General features: G+C 36.9%; 1 protein-coding gene across 16 annotated transcripts in view; it reads left to right on the forward strand.

Moving 5' to 3' along the window:
* The window catches only part of NAV3 (neuron navigator 3), a 503,615-nt gene that overhangs the window by 355,794 nt on the left and 120,920 nt on the right, over positions 1-26,901 (forward strand). For 13 of the 16 annotated variants that reach the window (XM_064419581.1, XM_064419580.1, XM_064419582.1 and 10 more), the window contains 4 exons: positions 7,802-7,870; positions 10,571-10,710; positions 17,696-18,734; positions 26,362-26,477. In XM_064419581.1, the coding sequence (XP_064275651.1) occupies positions 7,802-7,870; positions 10,571-10,710; positions 17,696-18,734; positions 26,362-26,477 (1,364 nt within the window). Of the gene's footprint in view, positions 1-7,801; positions 7,871-10,570; positions 10,711-11,655; positions 11,807-17,695; positions 18,735-26,361; positions 26,478-26,901 lie in introns of those variants that run through there. The other 3 variants (XM_064419578.1, XM_064419584.1, XM_064419591.1) reach the window with 3 other exon arrangements.

The following is a 26,901-nucleotide window of genomic DNA, read 5'->3' on the forward strand; positions in this document are numbered from 1 at the left end:
GCTTAAAATAATGGGGGAAAGGGTGTTTCAAAGTGACATTCAGGTTCTAAAATAAATGGTCTTTTCTACAGTCTATAATACACCAATCTAGCAGACTATTGCATGCCTAGAGAGAAAATAAAAAAGATAAAAAAGCATTTTTAGTCTCTTAATAGCATTTCAGATTTTTTCAAGCTGTTCATCCTCTATTGACCATTTCACCACCAGTCCTGCATAAACTGCTTGTATCTTTTACCTTCTTAGCTATTTCTGTGGGCTGGATCCTTCAAACTTATCCTTTACTGATTGGTATCTCCCCTTGGTTGTTGCACACAGTTTTTTATCCATGCAAAGTACCTGATGTATGTCTGACTTTCTTTAGGAACCTGTGGCATGGAGTTACCCTGGGTTCTTCTGTTTATAAATGACCTCTGTTCAAGAACAATAAATTTTCCCTAACTCTTCTGCTGTTTGCAGTTCAAAATGCAACTGCCATCTTTTCTCATTATCTGTTCTTGCAGTTTTCACAAGAGTGCTTTAAATCAGTTTAGTGGAAATTTTAATTTTGTACATTTCAGATATTCGCATTGTCTGGCCTTTGTCACCCTTGCCACTCATGACTTTTTATATGTCAGTTTTGATGCACTTTGGCCATAGTTTTCACTGTTGCTAATCCAGATCATGTAGAATTTAATGGGAAGTGTTCCATTCATCCTTGTAGCACTTGAATCCAATCTTTTATATATTTCCTTCTGAAGGAATAGAAGCTTTATAATGAAGTTACTCTCCCTTCAGACATTCTTTGTTGCTCTACCCTCACTTTCTACTGAGATTCATTAGATCTTCTCTTTCTCTGAAAATGAAATCTGATGCAAATTTCCATACAATTATTACTTTCCAGAACCTGCCACCAATTTAATTCTGACACCTTGTGAACACTGGAGGTTGCTTATAATTATTTGTATATGGCAGATGAAATTTCAACACACGTAAAATGCAAGGGTAGCCATATAAAATTAGCACAGTCTTCATTATTTTTTGATTTTTCATCAGATGATGAAAAAACAAAATAGCAAACCTATTATGAAGCAAAATGTTCTTTCTTTGTTCCTATTTATTCCTTAATAAATTACTTCATACCAATGTGTGACCCAGCCTTTTCCTTGCATTTTTACTTTCATTTAAGTCATAGTTTAATATTTGTACTTCTTTGCTTCTGTCCGTCCTTTTTATAGCTATTATATCTTAATATTTTCACAGACTGTGCAACAAATTTGATATTCTACATATTGTGGTTTTCCAGGTGTCAGTTAATGAAGTAACATTACAGTTGGAAGCTTCTGTGAAGGAGATGACTTTCTCTCTTAATTTACCAAAAAAGCTCCAAAATAAAAATCCATATAAATTCCAAAGAAGCCTAGGCAATGCTATTTGGCAGTCATTGCCTGTGGAAAATAGATTAAATAGAAGTAAAAAAAAAAAAAGTTTTTTTTCTATTTATGATTCACCAGACTTACAAGAACTTATTTGTGTTTTGAAAATACTTAAGGGAAAATAGCTGAACTGCTGGTAGAATCTTTTGTATTTTCTTCATATTACAAAGCTCTTTACCATTTTAAAGTCAATGGGGAGACTGAACAAAATGCTTACAAATGTATTTTACTACTGTCAATAGAAACAGTTAACCATGGGATAATTTTTTGACTGATGCAGGTTTATAGCAGTCCCAACCATACATTAGGATGTGTTACGAATGTGGACTTTCTGGAAATCTATGCAAAGATTCAAGAGATTATTAGCATAGATTTGAAGAAGTAAAAGCATCAGCATTTGTGTCACCTCCATTTTCATTTCCTCTAGGAAAAATCTTTTTTACAGTTTTATTGTATCAAACTGTGAAGTAGAATGGTGGCATATGATTCTGTGAAGATACTCTGATATAATTCTGTTCTAGTATAAGATCATAAGTGATATGGAGATATAGTCATGAAATGGTACAATTCTTTCCTAAGGGCCTAATCCTAATTATGGTAGCACACTGTAATCCACTTGTCTAATTAGTTCAGAGAAAAATAGTGAGGTTTAAGAGGTGGCATTTTAGGTGTGCTGCAGGTTAGGTTAAGCACGGTAGCAAAGTAGCACAGTGTCCTAAAACACAACACACAGTTAATGCTAGGTATCCATTTTGTTTCTTCAATGTTGTGGTTCATGTACTCCTTCATTAAATTCCACAAAATACCTATACTACAATACTGGGACCAAAGCAGAAAAGCTATGGTCACTGTGTATTCATTCTTATTAAAAGGCTCTGTATTCTGCAGGAACATAACTGGGTTATCTGCATTTTGGTTTATGAATTGTGAACAATAGGAAAATATTGAAAACATAATTTTGCTTGTACCTTCAAGCATGAATCATTTGGAGACAGACTGCTTGAACAAGATGCCAGAAGCTCAAAGAGCGGAAAGGAGAAATGTCCAAATAATTCAGAACAGATGACAGGGTATGAGCTAGAACTGCCTGAGCCATAGACATTTCCTCTCTTGAATGAAAAAAAAAGTGTATTTATGTGTTAAATATGTAATATTTATCTCTATAATTATAGATTTATTTTTATATTTACCTTTATCTGTAGATAATATACCTGTATAAAATACATGTTCATAAATAACATTTATATAAATGTTAAATATTTATTTATAAATAAACAAATAGGTATAGATATATGTAGTTATATAGATATATACATGTGGACATGGCCATATATTAATTGACCAAGGCTGGACTAAAGAGGGAAATGTCTGAAAAATATTGTTTGTACAGAAAATCAAGGGTTTTTTGGATTCTTTCTCAGTGTTCCTTTAAAGTACATTAGGGGAATCAGGAATCTTCTACCTGCCCAAACTGTTTGGTAGGGTGAGGGCTTGGAAATTTTGTTTCCTGTGGCATCTTTCCAGGCACACTTGGAATTTGGAATCAGGTATACCTTAGAATGTTATTTCTTGTGCTTTTCAACCGATAGGATGATATGATAAACAGCCAAATAGACAAAATTAAAGAAGTTTTTTTCTTATTTAAGAAACAAGCATTTAAAAAAATAGGTGCACAGGGCAAATGAGACCTTCTGGGGTAATTTTTACGTTGAAAAAGCATTCTTTTTAAACTAGACTTTTCCAGAATTGTTCTAATACAAAAGTCTTGAACATCTCTGGAGTGCATTCAGACTAGAGACTAAATTCACTTTGTAAGATCAACAGCATATTAAAATGCAAGTATGCCAGTAAGGAAGAAAGAGTTTGATTATGTTCTACAAAACCCTTTCCCTTTTTCAAATTTCAATGTAGTGCATAGCTGGCATTTTAGAACCACTATGTGACTCTTAACGTTATAGGAAAATGACAGCATGATGTAACATGATCCTATTGTTCCTTTGGAGAACGTAATAAAAAGTATATGATATTCAGGGTCTCACTGTATGAGTTACTTTTTGAAGACAGAGGTTAAAATATTTTTTAGCTTGATTCATGCTCTTTTCAGGTTTATAGAAGCTTTGTGTGTTAACCCACTTTCAAGGGCCTGCTTCTTTTCTGACATATTGTATGGCAACAAGTTAGAGTTTGTGGTAGTTTAGTCCATTGTCAAACAATCTGTTGCCTTCCTTCTGCATAGAATCGTAGAATGATTTAGGTTGGAAAATACCTCTAAGTTTATTAAGTCCAACTGCTAACCCAGCACAGCCAAATCCACCAGTAAAGTGCCCTAAGTGCCACATAAAGTCATTTAATGTTGTAGCCTACATTGATTTCCCAGTCTCCTCTGCACCTTTTAGGACCATTTTGTAGCCGTGTCATGCCTGCAAATGAATGACCCTATCAGCTCCCCATCCTGATGGAGCATGGTGCACAGATCCCCAGTGCAGCTGGCTGTGCTGCACAGCCATGTGGCACTGTGCAGAGCCCTGCTTCCTGAGCCACTCAGCACAATACAGACATGGGGTTCTCCATCAGCTTCTTGGGATCAGCAACATCATTGTCCCTTCTTTTCAGCTAGCTTTGTGCTGAACTGCCTTTCTGGGCTGTCTCAGGATGTTTCTCGCAGCAAAAGAAATTTCCCAATTGTCGCCATTTCATATCTGCTGTGTTGACTAGTGTTTCCCTGGTTTGTAAAACAAAATATTGATGACTTCCACCTGGAAGACAGAGTCCATATTATTTTGCAGAGTCCAGATTATTTCTAAGATTTCAGATGCCTATATGCCATTTTACCTGTTTTGGACAGCATTTACTTGACTTCCCCTATGTGTTATTTGGAAGAGGAGAGTTAAGCATGATGTCTGCTCCTGTGTACGTGATGTAGCTGACTGCTGATATGAGTATTATAACTATTTAAAGGGTCTTGTAGACCCTGAGAAAGGGTAGTTGTAGGGGTGCATTAGTTTTAAGTTGGTTTATTCCTGTGCCCCCCATTCCTGTTTATGGTTCTGCCCGGGCTCTCTCTCTCTCCTTCTTCTTGATTGTCCTGTCAGTTACACTTTTATCTCTCCTAATCCCTCCCTGGCTGCTTGTCCGTTATTCAGAGTCCATGCCTTTCCATCTAGAATCTTCTGTCCAGGACACTGGGTGATTGGACCGAAGGTCAGGGTTCAACCCTCAGTTTATTCCCACTGGAGATCCGAGATGTTTGTTACGCGTTATTCCCTCCTCTCAAAAATTTAGATTGGTCAGTGTATTCTGTTTATAAAGGCCCTGCCGGGCATGCATTTTTGTCCGCGCACGACGCACCTTCAATAAAACACCTCCCTTTTCCCTGTCGGCGCGGTCCTGTCTTTCTCCTGCGAGACGCAGCCCGACTCCTCTCCAAACAGCTCCGGGGATTCTCGCTCTCCTGAAGGCATCCCGCCTTAAGCACTCTCCCCAGGAAGTCTCTCTGCGGGAGAGTGCCCTTCCCCCTTCGGTACTGCCGGCAGCACTGGCCGCAGCAGCCGGGAATCCAGAGGCCAGTCGCTGCCGCTGCAGGTAGTAGATAGCTGAGAGCAAGAGGCCTTAAAAATCCCCCTTTCCATCTCTCTGACAAGTAAATCCTTCCTTGTCCTGAATGCTGTAGCATTAAACTGGTACTGTCTGATATGTTAAGATGCATTTACTGCTTTATTGCAGACAAACACTTACTATATCATAGTGTGGATTTTTAAGCATTATAAACAACTGTTTTAAGCAAAATGGATTTATTTTCCTGACTGACAAATACTACCCAAAGACAATTAGCTAGTGGGATAGAGGGCAGTATGTAAGTACTTGTTCATACATTTAGAAGAGTGGGTAGGCTAAAATCTAGTCTGAAAAAGCATTGCAGTTCACATCCCTGAAAGCGAGGCCAGCAACTGGGAAACGCATCCATGGAAAGCGTTCATGGGCTCAGGACAGCCAGAGCTAATTGACAAGGAAAACCTAAAGTCATTAGAACTTGATGCACCTGCTTTATGAGTTAAATTCTCTTTTTGCCTTTCTCTTGTCACATTACTTTGGAAAATAAATTTAATCAGTCACAGTGGAAATCATGTTTTAGAAATCATGTTTTACTGACATTGACACTTTCATCAATGCCTGTCAAGCCTGTCTGGAAAGTTTGAAAGTAGTCTATCGGCTGATGTTTCATGAATTTGCTAGTGGATAGAGTCCCAGATAACAGCCACAGAAGGCAAGCATTCCAGCAAGCATTATCACATAGATATTTTGTGCATTTATTGCTATTAAAGGTATGTGGGCTGGTTTATCAATACTGAGATTAAGGGTTTTGATCTTTGAGTTTACTCTTGAATGTATTGTTTGTGGTAGAAATACTATGATACACTAAGGCACTGCAACCTACTCACTCTTTTTTCCCATCTTACTTTCTGTGTTGATTGTACTGTGTATCATTCCACCTTTTACAGCATAAATGCACAGACATTTTATTTGACAACAGTTTTTCCTCACAAACCTCTTATTTTAGTCAGTGCAGGTAGCTATTCATTTCTAGATTCCTTAATTTTAAATATGTTGGGGAAAAAAAAAAAACACATGAGAGAAAGATCTCACCAAAGATGGACTATTATGCCAGGCACAAATGTAGCAAATTCAATAAAACAAATTATGTCACATTTGCATTGTAAATCCAGGCATTATTAAGAAATATAGCCATAAGTGAGATATAATTCAATGTACTAAAAACTAGATAGATAAAAATACATAAAGTATGATTATTATGAAATTATTTTGGTATTATTATAAGTAATATATTATATTAAGTGATATTATATATTATAATATCCACAGAAGCTATGGTCATATAGAAAAGCAATGTGTCAGCATTAATCTGTAGATATATGTCAAAGAACTAAATGCTGCTTTTACATACTGAATGATTCCTTTTTGCCCTCTTAAGACTGAAGTACTCTTCTTACTTTTATATTCATCATATGCAAATGTACCATTTTTAACTGGCAGGAACAGAGGCAGCTCTAAACCCTTTATTGGGGTTTAATTTAGTAAAGCAGCAATAATCTCACATCTCATTCCAGTCTCACATTGTCTCTTGGTTTGTACCTTCTTCTCACCCCTTTTCAGCACTGCAGTGTTAAGGAAGGGAAGACCTTTCTTACCTGACAGCTTCTCTATCAGGTTTACACTCAGTGGACTGGCAGAAATTGCTTAACACTATTCTGGTAGACTCAGTACCACCAGGTGCTTCTTAAAAGTGCTGCTAGTCTATAAAGCTGGGACTAGAGCACTGTGGTTTTCTGCTACTCAGAAGAATTGCTGGAAGATGCAGAACTCTGAGAAACAAAAGAAATCTGTGACTGTCAGAGTTTCTGCTTCCTCAGTTGTCCATGACTTCCCTAACAATTCAAGGAATTTAATTTGTGATTGCACCTGGCTTAGGCACTTCTCTACAGCCTTAGACTGTGTGGATGCCAAAGGATGCACCTGTCTATGAAAACTGAAATTGCCTGATAGAAAACTGTACTTTGGCCATGCATTTGACATATTCACTATGCAACTGTCTAAAAGATTAGAGAAAATAATTTGCTATCTAATCATGCCAGGTTGTTGGATGTCAAAAGGACCATACAATTTTTAGTCCTATAGCATAGCATGTTTTCTGTTCCAGAAATGCTACTTGGATGCCTTAATAGACAAAGGTCCATTTTCCTATGAATTCCACAGTGAGTCTAAGCACATGCCAGGACTTTCTTAATGCAGCCTCTGCTTCATTGCCTGGGTCACCACACACGTGACCTGTACTGTAACAGTAAGAAAATTTGTGACAGAGTGCTTCTTCCATACAGCTCTACTGTCAGGAGAGTCACCTTGCTTTACTGGGATTTTTTCTGAGTCCACATTGAATTTGGTACAGCAGATCTGTTCCTAAGAGCCCTACTGTGAATCCAGTCAGGTTGCTGGAGAGACCAATAGAAGTGTATTTGTGCTTACTGCATTTCATGGGGAAAAAAAAAAGGCAGCACAATGTTTTGAAGTTCACATTCTGTGTGAATTGAGCTATACTTCAGGAATTCAGTCACTGTGGAAATTTGCTTGCTTTTTCTATTGATAATTTCTAGCAAATGAGACATTTTATAACAATATCCATTATTTCATAACCTGTTCATTGCATCTCATAAATTCTGCATGTTTACATTGTTTCATATTGTTGCCAGTTAATTTGCATTTTTTATCCATGTTCAATTTGCATTCATTAACTCATCATTTGCTGGTAAGTGTGTTCTTTCTATACATATTCAAAGAAATTCTTTAATTCAATTTCTCTGTTTCTTCTCATACAGTCTCACAGCCAGATATGCAACTCAGTCTAATCACAGTGGAATTGCAACCAGTCAAAAAAAGGCTTCTAGGTCAGTTAAATATCTCTAATTTATTGCTTGTTAGTGATACTCAAGCAAGTATATGCCCATTGATATTTTATCCTTTGGACTTAAGCAGACACTAAACATAGTGCAATTTTTGTTATGTGAGCAAGCTTTGGAATGATGAGCTTTGCCACAGAAAAGCCTTGTATTCATTGGCTTTTGGCCAATTGGCTGATTTCTATTATGTATTAGCAATATTTCTGGTTGTTATGTATCCTGCATCTTTGTATTCTGCATGTAAAATATTGGATGTGAAGGATTAGTTGGTGATTTTAGTGCTCTGTACTTTGTGGCTCAATTCTTGACTTTAGTCATCAGTGAAAAGAATTTTGGGAGTCCACCCCAGTTCCCACTAGATGTTTTGCATATATAGCAAACCCACCTGAAAGCCTGAGTTCACAGAGTCAAGTTTACACAGAAGCAAAATAGAGCAGAAAAAAAGAATGACTTCTGAGACTTCTGCTCCATCAAGAGTAGCCTGCACACAGTCCCCATGAATAAGAGGCTTTGTTTTGGCAGTGAATTTGACAGAGCTGTGTGTAGGAACAGACTTATTTCAGATTTTGTCAGTACTTTTAGTCTGTCATTTCCATGAGCACTAAAATCTACATACCAGATTATAGGAGAAAGAAGCTGAGGTTAAAGCTTACTCTTTTTCTCTTTTTTCTAGCTTTTTTTTTTTTTTTTGAGGGGGGATAATTAATGTGTTCATTAATTACACCTTTGCTTTACAGTTCATTGGTGAGACCAATGAACTCTAAATTGCATAATCTCCAATAAAGGTTGCGTTTTGCTGTGTAGAACACTAACACAATGGGTGTTGCTGGTGATAAGTTTAATGAGCTGTACCACGGTCCAGTTGCTTTGCACCTGCATTTATAGGTCTTCGTTTTCCTTATTGCTGATGCTCCTGTCCTGTCCACATTCAACTTGTCAAAGTTAACAGTCTTATTGTCTAATACTTTAAATCTGTGGCAGTGTTTCCGAAGCCTGTTCAGAGGTATGTGACTTGTCCCTTATTTGTTATACTCTTCTTTGCATTTCCTTAGCAGCTTAACATGATTCTGCAAGAGAAATTTAAAACCTGAATTCAATTAAGAAAGTCAGCAGATGAGGTAAACTGGAAAGTGTGTAGAGAAAATGACCTCATGCATAATGTGCTTATTGTGGCAAGTTCTTTAATTCTGGCATACAGAATATATGCAGACTATTTTGTATTTTAACAGATCAGATGAGTTTCTAGTGTTGCACATGCCTTTTCATTGCTTTTGTCATTACCTTTGACAAATGGTCTCAGGGCTCTTACTGCCTGTCAAATTAGGGAAATGAGAAGGAGCAAATGGATTTTTAAGTTTGTTTTAGTGCATTCTTCAGGGAACAGAAGATCACTTGAATTCACGGGTCACGGTAAAGGTTAGCGTGCGTACCGCTGCAAAGCGGAGACTGTCTGCCCTGGGCTCGGCGCAGAGACTAGCAGGGCAGGCTGGCAGCCAGAGAGAGCCATGAAAATCACCAGTGGATTAGTCCTCTGAGGTTTAAACTGGTAAAGAAAGAGACTATGGAGTTGTTTACATATGTTTGCAAATAAAAATGAAATTATTTGAACATTTCTGTATGCTAGTGTATTAAACAAACAAAAAGAAATCTGGAAATAATCAAATGTTTTGTACTTTTTTGTAATGTGATTAATTTTTTTTTCCTTCTAATGCTGCTCTTTCACAATAAAGTGAAATTAACAGAATTTGATAAATCTGGTAGAATTTGCAATGCTATTATTGAAATCATTCCAATAAGCAAGAAACAGAAGAGAGATGCTCTTCTATGGCAAAAACCTATGACTGATTTGAGCAATTAATTTTATCGAAGAAATAACAAAACTAGAAAGCAGTGGGGGTTGCCACAAAGGCGCTTCAGAAAGTTTGAAGTAGGCATGTATTAAGGAATCATAAAACACAAAACAAGATCTAAAAGATGCAGGCTTACACATGCCAGAAACAGTAAGAATCTACATTTTTTTCCTTAGCATAGCCACATAGTAAGGTTCAGATGGTGGCAGCAAATACTAAGAAATTAACTGTATAGTATACATTATATAGTTCTATCTAAAAGGTATAAATGCATCTCTATCATCTAGATAAAATAAGTATTTACAATATTTTTAATTTAAAATAGTAAGGAGGAAGTATTTTAGTCAATAGCCTTCTGAAAAATAACTGAAGACGATAACTAAAAGGTCAGCTTTTATGCTAAACACAACTGTGAAAATTTTAATAGAGTAAGAGATACAAAATATTTCTTAACTATGTATTGCTCTGATTTTAACTCTATTTCTTTAATATTTCCTTTCCAAAAGTGGCATATTAATAAAGGTTGATATTGAACTTTAATATTTGTTAGGGTGAATCTGTTTTAGCAATGTTAATGGTAAATGCAAAGCATCTTACATGTCTTGTGAGTCTAGAAAGCATCTTTTTCCCTTATGTGTGCATAAGGATAAGTTTAAATTTTCATTTGTGGAGTCTAACTAATTTGAATCCTCCTGTTTGTTGTTGCTTCTGAAATACATTGGGTTTAGTTGGTTTAAAATTGTGATCCGATATTTGCACACTGTCTCTGCTATATGTTGTATTACATAAAATGAACAGATTTCTCATTGGTTCCTCACTGATTTTCTCACCATTCCAGGCTTCCAGGACCCTCAAGGGTGCCAGCTGCAGGCAGCAGTACCAAAGTCCAGGGAGCTTCCAATTTAAATCGGAGAAGTCAGAGCTTTAACAGCATTGACAAAAACAAGCCTCCACAATATGCAAACGGAAATGAAAAAGGTAAGGGATTAAAGTTACTAAGTTTACTCTCATGTAATACACATGAAGGAAAAAAAAAAAAAAGAACCTTCCACAATGGTCAAAGAAGAGAATGTAGTATTTAGACTTGGTAAGGAATACCTATGGGAATTGGGGCCTGAATTAGGACTTGTGTTGCGGTTGGGATTTAAGTTCAGATGCAAAAAAATTCCAGATGTATAATCATATTTTATCATTCTTTGATGAAAATATCATATGGTGACTTTTGCAAAGTAAAAGTTAATCCATATTGTATGCCTGTAATTTTATTCCATATAAAAGTCTTCTCTTATCCAAAGGACTACTGCCATCATTTTCAGAGGACTTGGCATCTTAGCCTCTAATGGAGAAGAATCAGAATATTATATTTGCATCAGAATGTTACCTGTTCTTTCAGAACCTGACCTAGTGTGTGTATAATACTGAAAAAAGGATTGCAAATGAAATGAAATTTTGCAGGGATTTGGAGCAGCCATTGTGACAATTATGAGTCACATATGAGTATGCTGGGTCCTTCCATTTCTCTCACCCTGACTCTGTTCTCCTGGAAAATGTGCCTCTTCAGTCTTTATCTCAAAAAGAATAATGCAAAAATACAACTTTCTGAGTTGTGTAACTAATCCATCCCCTTCCTCCCCTTCTTTTTCCCTTTGTGTAATGAACAGCATTTTATTCATATCTCTGGGTTAGAACCGAGTTGAAAATGATACAATATACATAGTACCCGTTTGCATCCTTGGGGTCTGTGGGAGGAACAAGTATGCAATGAATGTTCTTCATCCAAGCAACAGGCAGCTATCCAGATTTTTTTTACAAAATTCTGATGACCATGCTTTGCCCCTAGCTGTATCTGAAGATATAAAACCATCCTTTCAATAGTTATTCCTTTATTTTTACTATCAGGATTGAATGTTTCACGTAGTTCTATAGCGGGTTTTATTTTATCAAGGAGTTGTTTGTGTCAAGACATCCAATCTAAAACAAGAAAAAGATCAGTGTGAAAACTGAGCACACACTGTATAATTCACAAATACAATAGTGAAGTTATGGAGCAGGAGATGTGACTACTTGAGTGAAGGTATGTACAACAGTTTAGGTTTTCGAATTGCTTCATAATGTTTGCTACTGAAATATGTGAGAATAAAATGATTCAAGGTGAAACATGAATGTAGATAATATTCTTAGCTCATTACTTGGAAAATGTCTTTTGACTTCTAAGGCTTGCATTGTATTGTACATTTGTGTGACTTTTTGCATGATGTATTTCTTCCTCATTTTTTACAGTAGAGAATGAGAGCTTTGATGAGGTTTTTACTGAAGTCACCACTTGCAAGAGGATAAGGGGTGGCTTTTTTGTAAAGTCAATCAATTCATTTTACAGAAAATAGAAGTAATACTGCATATCCACAGACTACTGTATTTGATATGTTTCCATGTGGGTTTTTTTCCTATCAAAACAGCAGAATAGGTGAAAAAACATTAATTTTACATGATAATCAAAGATACATATAAGTTTGTTTTAGGGTATAAAACAAAAGTTTATTAGAGAAAATCATTTCTGTGAATGAAAGTGTAGCAAAGTGATATACTTTTATAATATCCTGAAAGAACAGAAGAACTTGTATTTGAATATGCTGTGCTCTACTTTTCCTAAACAGAAAAACAACCATGCCATGCTATATTTTAAACTTAGTTATTATAGTGACTAATTTTTGAATATTATAGTGAAATTTCCAGGTACTTTTTCCTATATTTTTTAAAGTATTTTAGTATATTCTGTAACCTGAAATTTTTGAAGAATTTGTTTAGAAACAAACTTCAACCTGTACAATAGTAATAGTATAAAATAATATAAAACCCATCTTTTTAAAAAATAGTGCCACCATACAATAAGAAACTGATTGTTTCCCTACAGTGCAGCACAACTAATGGACCTTATATTTAATTTTTACTTCTGATGCAGATACTTGGAGCAAGATAACTTTATCAGCTTTTTTTGAATAGATGTGCAGTCCGTATACCTTAATTTCTAAAACAAAGGGGTGACTTGTGCCAATTAAATAGCTGTTAGATATTGGGACCATCAAACTTCTTCAAGGACAGACCACTGTTGTTCTGTTCCCTGCTCTACACTTTCCTGTATGTGCAATAAGGAGACCTCAGAAAATATATACAGCATAATATATATTTTTTAAATTTTTTAAATTGTAGGTAGTACTTGTAATCCATTCCTGCATAACACAGTCGCTCATTCACAGTTGGGAATGGATATGTAGTCACAGAGTTAAAGGAGACTTGAAGGTGATCCAAAAGAAGTGATACCAGCCCCTTATTTAGTATTCCATTACTTAGCTCTCGTTGATATGATCTCCTTTGAACGTTGCTTAGGGAATAGTTCAACTCAGTAAGAAACCTGGCTCCCCTGAGCAAACACAGGTTTGCAGAGCAGTTTTCACCGACAGACCCGATCCACTGTGTGACACAGGTAACTGAGTGTAGATCTGGTTAAGTCTGAAACACAGAAAGCACCAGAACATTAAACAAGCCATTAGCTGAAACTTGTTTGTGGAGCTTTAGTGCAACTCTTTTTTTTTTTTTTTTTTTTTTCTGGACTTTGCATCTTATGTATCAAAGATCCTTGCTTTTCAGACATGTCAGATTTATCTGCCTGATTTAATAACATAAAGATAAAAATAAAATGAGGAAAATTAAACTATTTAAATGAAGCAATTATTCAGATTGCTAATAACTTAGAAAAACAGTGCATTTTGACTACAGCAAAGAAATAATATTCTGATTCACGCATTTTGAAAACAAATCTTAATCCCTTAGATCTTAGAAACAGTGTATTGGAGCACTGATGAAGGTCTCTATGTCTCTATTTCCAGCTTTTCAGTACAATTTATTGATATAAGATGGTGTTTCTGTTTTCTCCAAACTCAGTTTTAACAGTATTTGGTTATTTTGCCTATATGAACTCTGAGAAACTCTGCCCTGGAGCTCTGTTGTGTGATGTTGCTGATGCAAATTGTTCCTCTCTGGGCAGTATGTACATTTATAGCTAGTTTGTGTATGTTTCTTCTGGTGCTACTATTTTTCCAGTTGTCCCTGGTAGTCTTCTCCTCTTGTGTTGATAGGGGGTAGCTACTTTCTCAGGGACAGCTACAAAGGGAGAGTTGAACAAGCTGAATTCTTTTAATCTCACTAGGTAGACCTCCCATTTCTTCAACATTCTTATAGTAACCCTTTGCAACTCTTACATTTTTTACTAACCTTTTTACTGTGACTGGCTAAAAATGGATAAATCTGGACACCTGCCTGCTACAGAATATTTAGATTATCATGAGTAATTTTGCTGCAGTGGAGGAGCTGTTGTTAAGAGGTTGTCTTCTCCAGCAGCACACAACACAGTAAAGATCACAGATGAGAAGACAAAGGAGGTTGGTTATGTACTGGGCCCAAGTGCAACTCTTCACATGCCCTTTATTTGTTCAACAGCCTATGAAAAGTGGATGTGAAAATGTCCATTCAGTTATTGTGGTCTTGCATTATGATAGAAGTTTCTCTTCTTGCATTGAACATCTGAGGGTGTTTTGTTTCTGCTGTGCTTTTACAGTGGAGGTTGAGCTCTGAAGCACTGAGTTTTCAAGCAGAATGCAAAACTGTTTTCACCAGAATCTGACTATGCAACTCAGAAGTAAGGGGTTAAGCCCAAAACAGAAGACTGACTTCTTGTAAAATTTAGTTTACAGAAATAAGAAATCCTTTTAATAGGTTGGGTTCACTCTGTCTCAAAATCACCACAAGGTGGGGACAGGTTTCTTGTAATGAGCAGCTAAAGCCAAGCCCAATTGGGCATACAGAAAGCAGTTAATTGTGTGCAGCTTCAAGTAATGCATTTGTGCTGGAGGTGGGGAGGGGGAATAGATATTTTAATTCCACATCTTAAAACATACAGACAGGTTGTCAATATTTCTTGAGAGCATGCAGGTCACATTCCTTGCAGAAATATTAAGGATGCCGTTTAAATTGAAGATTAATGACAAGCTAAAATTCTCTGTAATTTTTTGTTGCTGATTATGATTTGTGACATAGGGATCAAATAAGTACCAGTGGGTCCAGGAACCTGTATTTTTTTTGCTATATATATATAGCAGAACAAGCTGCTGTTTAAACATTAAATACTCTTATTTTTACATTTTTCCCTCAGTGAGTTCAATATTATACAGCTGGAAAATATAGCAAATCAGGCATTCTTCCTTTTAATCAGAACACCTTTTTTTTTTTTTTTTTTTTAGCCTGAAGCCATAAATATGTAACAAAACTAATACAATAGAACGTAGTGGCATCACACTGTTCACAGATTGTTACATGTATTCTGCATTAGATTTGCATATTTATATGGTGAATTGTTCTTTTGCAAAACTATTGGTATAGCTTGAGACCCCAATCCTCCTGTGTATTTAGGGCTAGCTTAGTGCAAGGCAAGATGTGTGCAAGTGCACACCCATTTTTGAGCTGTCAGCCCCGTGGCTGATTCCTGGTATAAATTATGTTTGAAAAAAAAAAAGAAAGCCTGAGGGCTGCAGTAATTTCCAACAGCTGTGGCTGGCCCCAGGCTCTCTTACAGCCTCTGAGGCTCACTAGATGAGAGCAGGGGCCCAGCCATAATTCCTGCCTTGGTCCCAAGGGACCAGCTATGCAGCTGCCCACCAAAGGTGCTCCATGGTGAAAGCTGGAGCCTGGGAAATATGCTGTAAGCCTGTCACAAAAAATACTCTGAAGCAAGCTTTACCTGTTAAAGTTTTCTTGCTCAGAACAGGACTTAGCAGAGCTGCATGGAACCTTTTGTGGAGGTGGAATGAGCTCATCTGCACAATCACAGACTTTGTCAGGTTGGAAAGGACCACAGTGGGTCATCTGGTCCAACCCTGCTGCTCGAGCAGGGTCATCTCACAACACAACATGAGCTCATCCACATGGTTTTTTAGTATCTCCATTGAGGAAGACTTCATAACCTCTCTGGGAAATCTGTTCCAGTTCTCAGTCACCCACACAGTAAAGGAGTTCTTCCACATATTCATGTGGAACTTCATGTGCATCAGGGTCATCCTGTTGTCTCTTACCCAATTGCTGGCACCGCTGAGAAAAGCCTGACTTCACACCCTCCCTCTAGATACTTGTACACAGTGGTGAGGTTCCTTCTCAGTCATCTTTTCTGGAGGCTGAATAGGCAGGCCCAATCTCCCAGCCTATACTTGAAGGAGAGGTGTTCCACTCCCTTCATCATCTTTGTCACCCATGTAACGCTGTGGCATTTGCATACCAGGCTAAGATGCACACAAAAAAACGCTGGGTAGATGGAATTATGTAGCATCTATTAAGGTGGAGGTGTATTGCTTAGTGGAACTGGTTACTAATAGAGTTAAGCAAGTAAAAATTGTACTTGTTGTCATATTACTTTTGTTCAGACTATTTTTTAATATTTTTCAACTAGAACTTCTTAATGCTATTCAGAGCAGTAAATTTTGCTATGTTTTCATTCTCTTTGTTAAAGGAAAAACAGCTTAACTTTCAACATTCTCAAAATGCTGCCTTTCCTGAATGTATTAGCAGACTTCAGATTTCCCGATGGGTAGCTGGATCTTTACTTCAGGTTTAGGGCTGAGACTGCAAAAGTGAAAGTGATGCATAACTTCATACTCTGTGCTGAAGGGGCAACAGTTCTCAGCCTTCTCATTTACAGTATTATTCAGACAGGGGGGCCTCAAGGTATAGCACACTACATGTATATCCAAAGCATCAAGCACTCTTTTTGTCATTACACACACTATATTTGAATCGTATGTTTCATGGGCTTTTTGTAGTACAGAATTCAATATACTATAGACTAGCTTACATCTAATTCCCCAATAGTCCCAATACCAAATGGCACGGCAAGATGCATCCGCTAAAAGAGCATACGTCAGCTGCTGAAATCGCTGTGTGCCACATGATTTGATTGCTATTACCACTTCATTTCTCTGGTGTTTGAGTGATGGTGTTTATATACTCAGATATGTCTTGGGAATCTGAAGTTCATACAGAAGAGTTTAACCCTTTCATGCATTGGTCTGTTTCGCTTAATAAGGCTAGATGATGAAAATCACAATTATTAATTTGCATAGTTTGATTATTGCAGAAGGAGTCTTGTTCTCATATATTCTGAAGATCCACTGAAGTTCCTGGATGATGCAAATGTAGTGAATGTGCGAGAGCCTTCTTTGCCTACCTGAGTACAGTACATTGCTATACCCATGCAGATGATGTATCACTGTAACTTTCAAGTACTGACACTGGTGAAATTGTTGATAAAATTTTTTCCTACCTATGAAAGTATACTGGGATAAGTTCCTGAAGTGGGCTGCTAAATATTGTTAACAGTACTTAAACTAAAAAATGTATTGCCACCAGCCTTTTTCACTTTTGTGACTATTGATTTTAAGCAATTAATTTCAGTATTGCTAAATCCTTCTCCTCTTGCCCAAAACCTTAGGTTTCTAGCACATATTTTTATTTCACTAAACATCAAACCCCTCTTTGTCCAGTTTTGGTTTTCTGCCATAACTGTAGCATTCTTTATTTTTTTTTCTTCTTCGGTGTTTTGTTATGAATAAGTGATTGGAAAAATAAAAGATTAAAAGATTAAAAAATAAAATCTTAATTTGGAAGGCTTGATTGGCATAATGCAATTGTTGTAAGAAAGATGTTTCTGAGGCTTTCTTGGACTTGTGGAAGTATTAAACACCTTGATAATGGAGGAAAGAAAGGTGTATTCTGTTAGCATCCTTCATGTTCCATGCACATATAAATCATGTTTATTTTAGATCACATGTAAGTGTGTTTTAAATGCCAGGAATATGACCTCACCCTCAAGCATGAGATGGGAGAGTAACTATACCACTATGGCTTTTTTCTGTTTTTTAAGCAGATTCACCAAAAGGCCCTCACCCCTCTTCAGGCATGAATGGAAATGTGCAGCATCCCACCAGCACTGGGCAGCAGCAGGTCTCTGCCATACCCTCTCCAAGTGCCAGCAAGCCTTGGCGCAGCAAATCCATGAATGTTAAACACAGCGCGACCTCTACCATGCTGTCTGTGAAGCAGCCCAGTCCCGCAACCTCCCCTACTCCAACTTCAGACAGGCTCAAGCCACCCCCTTCTGAAGGAGTGAAGCCCCCTTCATCTGGACAAAAATCTATGCTGGAAAAATTCAAGCTGGTTAATGCTAGGACTGCTCTGAGACCTCCTTTGTCACTGAGCTCAGGACCCAGTGACAGTGGGAGAGAGGATGACAACTTTTCAGAGTGTGGTGAAATGGATGTCTTAAGTGGTGGGGTGAACAGCGGCGGCTCCACAAGTAGCAGTCCCAAAGTATCACCCAAGTTAACCCCTCCGAAAGCTGGCAGCAAAAATCTCAGCAATAAAAAGTCTTTGCTACAGCCAAAGGACAAAGAGGAAAAGAACAGGGACAAAAATAAAGTTTGCACTGAGAAAGCGGTCAAGGAAGAGAAGGATCAGGTTATTGAATCATCTACAAAGAAGAGCTCAAAAATTGCAAGCTTAATCCCAAAGGGAAGCAAGACAACAGCAGCCAAGAAAGAGAGTTTAATATCATCTTCTAGTGGGATCCCAAAACCTGGATCAAAGGTGCCAACAGCAAAGCAGAGCACTTCCTCCACATGCACAGGGAGTAAGGAGGTTGAAAAACTGAGGACTACAAAAGGAAACCAGTCCCAGTCAACACCAAAATCTCAGCTTAGTGAGAAGGCTTCTCCTTCCTCTGGTCTTGCTTCTTCTGAAGGGAAAGAACCAAGTGCTGCTCTCACCCCAGGACCCTCCGTTGGTCTGTCAGCCTCGATGGCTGCAGGCAGTGGCCAAGGCACAGGAAATGGTGTAGTCCAGCTTCCTCAGCAACAGCAATACAGCCACCCCAACACTGCCACGGTAGCTCCTTTCATTTATAGGTAAGAGCATGGAGAAAATTGGGGTTTGTGCTACTGTTTAGGCAAAAGAGCTAAAATGGATGAAGTAATGGTGGGTCATGCTGTTATCCCCCAGGTTCTGTCACAGCATCATGCCAATGTTTTTCTAATATTATTTTTTAATTAAAGTTACTGTGTGAAGAATTTCTTACAAGAACTCTGAGTCTTTACCTTGTACAAAAGCAATCCACTGCAAATATTTGCTATTTAACATTCAGGGTGTTTTGATTAGAAATACAGATCATGTGGTACATTCTCTGTGCTGGTTTTGAAAGGTCACAGCTGAGTCAGGTTTCTAGTGTGAATATTCTTGTTTGCATTCTAAGGACCTCATCATGTATTTGTTGATATTCAATAATATTTGCTTAGAACTCACCATTCTTTCAAAAGATCATAAAATAAACTCCTGATGTTTTCAGAATGTGTAACAGTACTGGTGGATATTTGAAGAAAAAACATACACAAACTTCTACAAGTATTCAAAAATATTTCAACTGTTTGTGTAGGCAGAAAAGGTTGATGTTTGTAGTTCTTTTCCTGTTTAGTTTCCTACATTAAATAGGTGTAGATGAACTCCCTGCAGACAGTTAATTTTTACAGGCAATGGTAACTCCTCAGAGGGCCAAGGCTCTAGAAAAGAAGAATGAACAGTTCTGTATCAACAGAACTGTATCAACATTTCTCTGAATTTATTTTGCTGTATGATAGAGCATTTGGAGGGAAGCTGGGAGATTCATTGTTGTACAACTCAGAAGATAGAAAAAGTGTAGAAAGATTGACAAGCTGATTTGAATAATGTTTTACAGTTGTCAGCTGTTGGAGGTTTTTAGCTATAGTTGTGATTAAATTTAACATCTGATAAAATAACAAATACATCATTAAGCAAAATATACTGCCAGTTTTTGTTATTGACTAGTAGTCTGGATAATCTTGGCTAAAGATTAAAGAGGTGATGAAGTAGGCTCTGAGGAACAACATATATCATTACACACAACTAAACATAGCTTCAAAACCAATCTGGATGACTGATAAATTCAGAAAATCATATGGAAGGAAGAAAAGGCTCAATATGGGTAATATTTATTCTAATATGCAGTGGAGCCTCTGGAATTTCAATTATATGTATCACTGGATGCACTTAATATGCATGTGACAATCTGGAATAACCTCAGTGATACACAGGATTTCTAGTGTGGTACATGGGACAGCCTACATAGGTGTTAGGTTGCACATACAAGGAGAGAGAAAAAGGAGCTATGCTTTGCCTTCAGATGTGTGTGCTGCTCAGTGGCTGTTTTAGTACATATTGATCCATTTCATTGCATGTTGGAGATGTCTTAGTTTTGTTTTAAGCTTTGCCTTGAAGCAGTATGAATTTTGAATATTAAAGGGTGATAGAAGCATGTATCTTCCAGTAATATTTCTTATTCATAATTGTCTCTTTGCTTCAAACAAACAGCAAAGGAGTATTTGAAGTTGAATCTCGGATGAAAATAAAATTCTCAGACTCAGTGTCTGATCTCAAAATGCCATAAATGCAGAACAAAAAACTAACTTTGATGAAGTTGCTTCAATATGTATCTCTCTGAGTGCAAAATCTGTCTAAAAACTAAATTTCTTTAAAATCTTGAGGGGCTTGTAATACCACACAATGATTTAATAGAAAAATATAAATGTGACCAAGGATAAAATACTCAAATTTTCAAAGTCGGCACATTTATTTCTGTGGATATATGTTAAGTGGAAATGAACAAGAGCTGGGGTACTATATTTACATTTTTTGTTTTTCAACATAATTGTTTTAAAGCAGTCACCACCATTAATACACAGAATTTTCAGGTGTTCTTTCTAACAGCACAAGTAAGTAAAGTTATGCTTAAATTAGTAAACAATGAGACTATCAGGAGCTATTTTTTGCTCAGCTACAAGGAATATCTAGGCTCTGTGAGTTTGTGCTTCAGTCCTTGTGAAAAATGTCAATAAAATTTAGTAAAAATACAGTGTATTTTATCCAGAGTTCTGCAGAATCTTGTAATATACTTGTGTCATCTATTTAGACTGTTAACACAAGCATAAGTAATCTGCTGCTTTCTTGATTTGTTGCTGATACCTGCAGACACCATGTATTTTGAAAGATTTTTTGTTAACCAAGAGGATATTACTGTAGATTATTGTGAGGAAAATGAGGTATTTCAAGGAGGTTTTTTTTGAGACTGCCATGTATTTTCCTTAAGTAAGTAATGCAAAACTATAATAGTTATTAATAGTCATGTTTTCAAGAAGTCTATGTTTTTATTGATGGACTGTTTTAGTGGGAAGGTCTCAAGTGCGATTTTGCACTATTCAGCTTTGCAATCTTGGTGCTTTCCTCTCTCTGATATCACATGGTATTTTTATTCCTCTTAAACACCTGACATCGAAATTCATATGGGATTAAAATTTCTCTTCAAAGATTAGCAGTAGCTGTCAGAGTTGCATTTGAGATTGTCTAAATGGGTTTAATTTAAATTCCTCCATTCTGCCAGAAAGTGATTCTTTATTTTCAAATGTGGCTGTGAATATATTATTTACAATCCTGTATGTGTCCCCTCTGAAGTTGACTGCAGGGTCCAACTGATGTAAGACTGAAGAAGATATAATTTATTTGCCAGAAAGCTTGATAAGACAGATGCAGTAGGAAGGTATAAGAGACTGTATAATTGTTTAAAGTACACCAGCTGCTACTTAAAATTACACATTCTTCTATTTAGAATTGTAGGAGACTGGAAATTGTACCATTTTCCCGAGTCCTTAAAACTTCTGTTGAAATTGATCTTAGAATTTAGCTATATTCTTAGTAGTGCTTAAATTTCAAATGGAGAAGAGTAACACAGCAGTTTAGTACTTAATAGGCTACAGTGCAAACGGGAGGGAAAAGGTACCTTAATGACAAAGAAAAAAATCCTACTGAATTACAGTAGGAGAACATTGGGTTGTAACAGGGTGCTTGTACTGCACTTCTTTTATTTTATTAACTCCTCCAGTAACCACTGTAGGGGTTTAGTAAGTCTCTTTCCCATGGCTGAGATACAGAATCTGAAGCTCTCAAATCCCAGGGCCTGTGTTGCTCAGGAATTGCTTACTGCCCAGAATGTTGAAAGTATAGAAATTGATGCAGAGAATTGGCTGACCACTCATCATCCTGAGCTGCACTTCTGTGTTGTGCATTGCTTAAATTTCCATTTTTCAGCTAAGTTTTCGTTTGATGGTAGCAACATCTGGAAGGTGTTTCAGCAGTGTCTGAATTGCAGTCTTGCAGAGATATTCTTTCAGTGCTGGGCTACAAATACCAGTTTGGCACTTCCTTTGGCCCTGCAGAGTAACAAACTGGTAACTTCTTCTGTTGCTGTACAGAAGATATTGCCAGACTCTTCTCTGAAATGCAGAGTGAAGGGATAAGAGGTAACAGATGCAAGTTACAGGAGCAGAGGTGCTGATTGAAAGTTTTAAAAAATGGTTTCATTTGAGGGCCATGAAACACTTGCTGCAGGCTGTGGAGCAAAGTTGTGGAATCTCTGTCCTTGGGCATATCCAGGATCCAACAAATCAAGGCTCTGAGCAACTTAATGTGACCACACCCTCTTTAAGAAAGTCGTTGGACCAGATGGCACCTAGAACATCTCTCTGATCTCAGTTAATCTATGATACTGTAAGGACTAATGTATTCAGTAGATAGGCAGAAAAAGAACATATCAGTGTAATAAATAAACTTTTTTTTTTAATAAACTGGTTACTAAAACTTTCTTCCCAACTCCATTACTATATGGTGATTAATGCAATTGTTTTACTAGGCTGTAGACTCAAAGGTGAGCAGGAGGTTCAGAGTAGCGACAGATGGGAAAGAGGATATATCTGGTTGTATCTCTGGAAGTACAGGGAAATACAATTCCAGATGCCTATTCAGGATGCTTTTGTATAGGCTTAGGGAAAAAAATTATACTACTCTTCAAGGATCCTGCAACCATAACATGTGCAGGGTTTCTTGAAGCCATATTGATGTCCTGTTTTAATGACCAGAAGCTACTTCTGTGTCACTGATTGTGGAGTTGAAACAAAGTGTGCATAAGAAAAACATTCTGTCAGTTAATTGTGTTTGTTAATAATAGATTATGCTGCTAAAAATACTTTCTTCAATAAAGTGAGGACTCAAAGTCATACTGCAGTACTTTATTGATTCCTGTTATTTACATTGCTGCTGGGAAAATAAAACAACAGTCACTGCCAAAGTTTTGCAGGCATAGGTAGTGCTAAGATTGCCACTCACCAGTTTTACTTGTAACAAATACATGGTCTTTAGATGCATCCTCGTATTTTTCCATGATAGATTTTCAAGTAATTGTGCAAGAAAAGTTTCCATTGTAGGGGTGTTAGTTTAAGAGATGGGAAGAAGCATAATAAGTGAAGAAATCATTATAAACGCGTACTTGATTAATTTAGTCCTTTGATGAAAAAGATGTGTTCCTTCTCTTTGATTGCTCTATTTAAATATGTAAGGGAATAATCATATTCTCTTCCTTCTCTTTTGTGAAGCTAAACCAAATCAACTCTTTCTGGTTTTGTGTTTGTTGCTTTTTGGTGTTTTTTTTTTTTCTTTTATTTCCAGAAGGGTTTATTCTTCCCCATGAGCATCCTAGTAGCCCTTCCTTACATCTGTTCCCAATTTAACCCACAGTTCTTGAGCATGGGTGATCGAACTGCTCATATTGCAAACGTGGTCCTGCCAGCCTGTTACACTGACAGTGATACACAATCAAGACAGCTGCATCTCAGGGAGCTCTTGGAAAAATGCCATCATATTCATCTGATATCTTTTGGAATGTCAGCTAAAAAGCAAACAAATCTTTGATGTTATCTGTGTTTATCTAAGGTTGGCAATTTCTTTAGAGACAGGAAATGACTGACTGTGTTAGAGACCTTTTATTAAGTAGCGTTTCAAATTCTGTTCTTAATTATCCTGTACAGGCTCATTTTAATCAGAATTAATAAGCTTGTGCGGGTCTGACTGAAAGAAGGATTTGTCCTATTAAGTGAGTTTGATACTCTTACAAATGGGTAGCATGTAACTCAGTGGGTTAGGGATAAATGTATTCTTTGATTGTCATGATTGAAATAGAAACAGGTTGTCCTGTTTTCATGAAGGTTGCCTAAATTAACCTCCACTATAGATGCACAGCACTGGAAGAAATATCACTGGGCTGGCTTTGACTAAACTGAAATTCTTTTCCCTTTTTGATATCAAGAGAGATGCAAGAATTTAATTCTTTTTAAGGCAGTGGGCTGTGAGTAGGTAGAGCATAAAGGATCATTCATTTAGGCCGGTGTGCAAGGCTAATGAGAAGATCACTTAATTTGCTGTTTACTTGCTTGTGCTTAATCTGTGCTGCAGTCCTGCAGCAATCACTTGAGCTGTTCATGGGATTGATATGTCCCACTGATATACATTAAAGCCAGAAGTATAGAGGACAAACCTCACAATTTCATTTCCCTCTTTTTTTTTTTTTTTTAAATTAGAAGAGGCATTTATATTCTTGGTCCAATGTATCACAACCCAAATTGGGCCCACAGCAATGCAACTTGAAGTTTTAGGTACCCATTGTGTACCTGGGCCTCCTTGTTCCCCAAGGATCCTAAAATCCAACATCATTTTACTTGGAAATCTTCACCCCTAGTCTAGTCTTTCACCATTCTCAGTGCTTCTGGGCTAAGTTCAACTCCAGAGAAAATCAGGGCCTTGGCCATCTTGCATGAAAAGACAGGACTGGTGTGTAAGTGCTGGCAGCCAGTAGTCCCCTGGAGACCTCGTAGAAGAAGAGCTGTTTGTGAGAGACCTGTTCCCTGTTCCCTCCCTGTGGTATCTCCATCACAGCTACCCAAGGGCTGGTGTTTTCTAGTCCATCTGTACCACAAAAAATAACCTGTTGTCTCAAGCTAGCAGAACTTAGATTGCTGCGAAATCCAGAGTCCTCCATGAGATTTCTGTTGTTTCCTCAACCAGTTAAAATTGTAATGATTTAAAGCCCTTTGGGAAAGCAAGCGTGACTGTGGAGTTTCAGAGGGTGTTCACTGCAGAGGGACAGAGTGAGCTCTTTTTTTACTTAAGAGACTCTTCTCTCAAGCATCAAATGTAAAACTACGTTCAAGGTTGGCAGGACATTAGTTAACCTTGCAACATGTGCTGAGCTTGTGTTTCCACTAGTGTGTGACAGACAAGAATCAAAAATAGTTTTTCTATAGAGCAGGTGTCTGTTTCCAGCATCAAAAAATTACAGAAATTGGTAAGAAAGCATTGCATCTGATCAGGCATAATTTACATTTCTATTTCTGAGTTAGATGATTCTAATCAGTGGATTCCATCATGTCAGTACTTGTGCTGCTCTTTGTGCAGATATCTGTTTCCTCATCTATTGTTATGAATTACTGAACAAATTCATTCTGTAAATGTAAAGAAAATATTAACTAGAAATTTATTTCATAAAATAAGTTGCTATAAAATTACTTTGAGATATAAGTCACTGTTTTTATGAGTTTCATTTATAAAATACAGATACATCACACAGTTAAATGTTTCTCTTTTAAGTTTGGTTGGTCATTGGAAACACATTATGGTAAATTTTGAAAATTGAACTATAAATGTCACACTTTAAGATTAGGATATAAATATTTCACTAGTCTTTTAATAAATCAGAAGAGTGGCTACGATTCATGCCATGAAAGCTGGAAGAGCTTAAGCTCTAAGTGAAGATCTTTTAAAATTTTATTTCAAAAAGTGGCTATTATATTTTTAGATGTGTTCTTTTACTGTATACACATGGTGGTATGTGTTGCTCTTTGATGACATCATAGTTCAGCAGTTCCAGAGTAAAGTAGATTCCACAGCTGTTCTGTAATAAAAGGCAATTGGTGTGTGAGATATTTTTTATTATAATCAGTGTGCTCATGTATTTCTTGCTATTTACCTTCATAAAAGAGAAAGTAACTGTATTCAGTGAGGGGTTCACATTATAATTTATCATTTCTATTCAGAGAAGTATACCCTCAAAGCAAATATGAGCTATTTAGTAGAAAGGTTATTGAAAAACTTGTATTATCCCAGTCCCCAGAGTTTTATAAGGGGCATTATCAAAAGAAGCTGCACATAGATTTAAATATCTGGGCCAAATTTCCATCCAGCCTTGCATAAGCTTTTTCCCACATGGCCTTTCTCATTTAATATTTCATCAATTGCAAGTTTTTATTTCCTTTATGTATGTGCAGGGATGTGACTTAACCAATGTAAATACATTCTGACTAGATCTGGTTGACAAATCCTTCAGAAAAAAAGTGAGGAAAAAAATGACTTTGAATTTCACAGAATTAACTCCAAGTTGTTTCTGCACAGAGAGAGAGAGGGAAAGCCTAGTTGCTTGTGTATTTGTGTATCTGGACTTTAAACTAGCATAATAAGAATGTGACAAAAAATTATAGTTTCACCCTATAGTGATATCATTCTAGATAGAGCTGCAAGTAGCACTTTTTTCCATGAACACATGAATTATAGATAATAATAATCAATCTTCTTGCTTGATTTCAGAACTCTCTCAGAAAATGACAGTACCTCTTTACCACCTGCTGACTCCTGTACCAGTCCTACTAAAATGGATTTGTCGTTTAGTAAGACTGCCAAACAGTGCCTAGAGGAGATATCTGGTGAGTAACAATGAGGCAGGAGAATGTGAACTTCTTTATGTACATCTGTTTCTTACCAGGAACTTTGTGATGGGTTGAAATAATACTTCTGACCTCTAATCATGAAGGGTATTAAATACACACAAAGTTTAGGTCATGCATATTTACAGCTTCAAATCCGCTGTTATCTATTTGAACTTATTCCTTCTGCTCAAATACCCTCTTCATCATTTTGGAGAAACTGGGCTTTCACAATCTAGTGTTTCATGTAATTGTTATTTCATTTAATCATACTGAATTTTCCAAGATGAGCAGTGGAAACTCAACTTCAGAAAGTTTAACACTCATTTAATAACATCAAATTATATCATAGCATCAGAACTGAGACATAAATTACATAATATACACATTCCTTTTATTAATTAATCTGTATTCAGAAAACAAG

This window comes from Passer domesticus, chromosome 5 (genome assembly GCF_036417665.1).
Source record: "Passer domesticus isolate bPasDom1 chromosome 5, bPasDom1.hap1, whole genome shotgun sequence".
Taxonomy (NCBI): Eukaryota; Metazoa; Chordata; class Aves; order Passeriformes; family Passeridae; genus Passer; species Passer domesticus.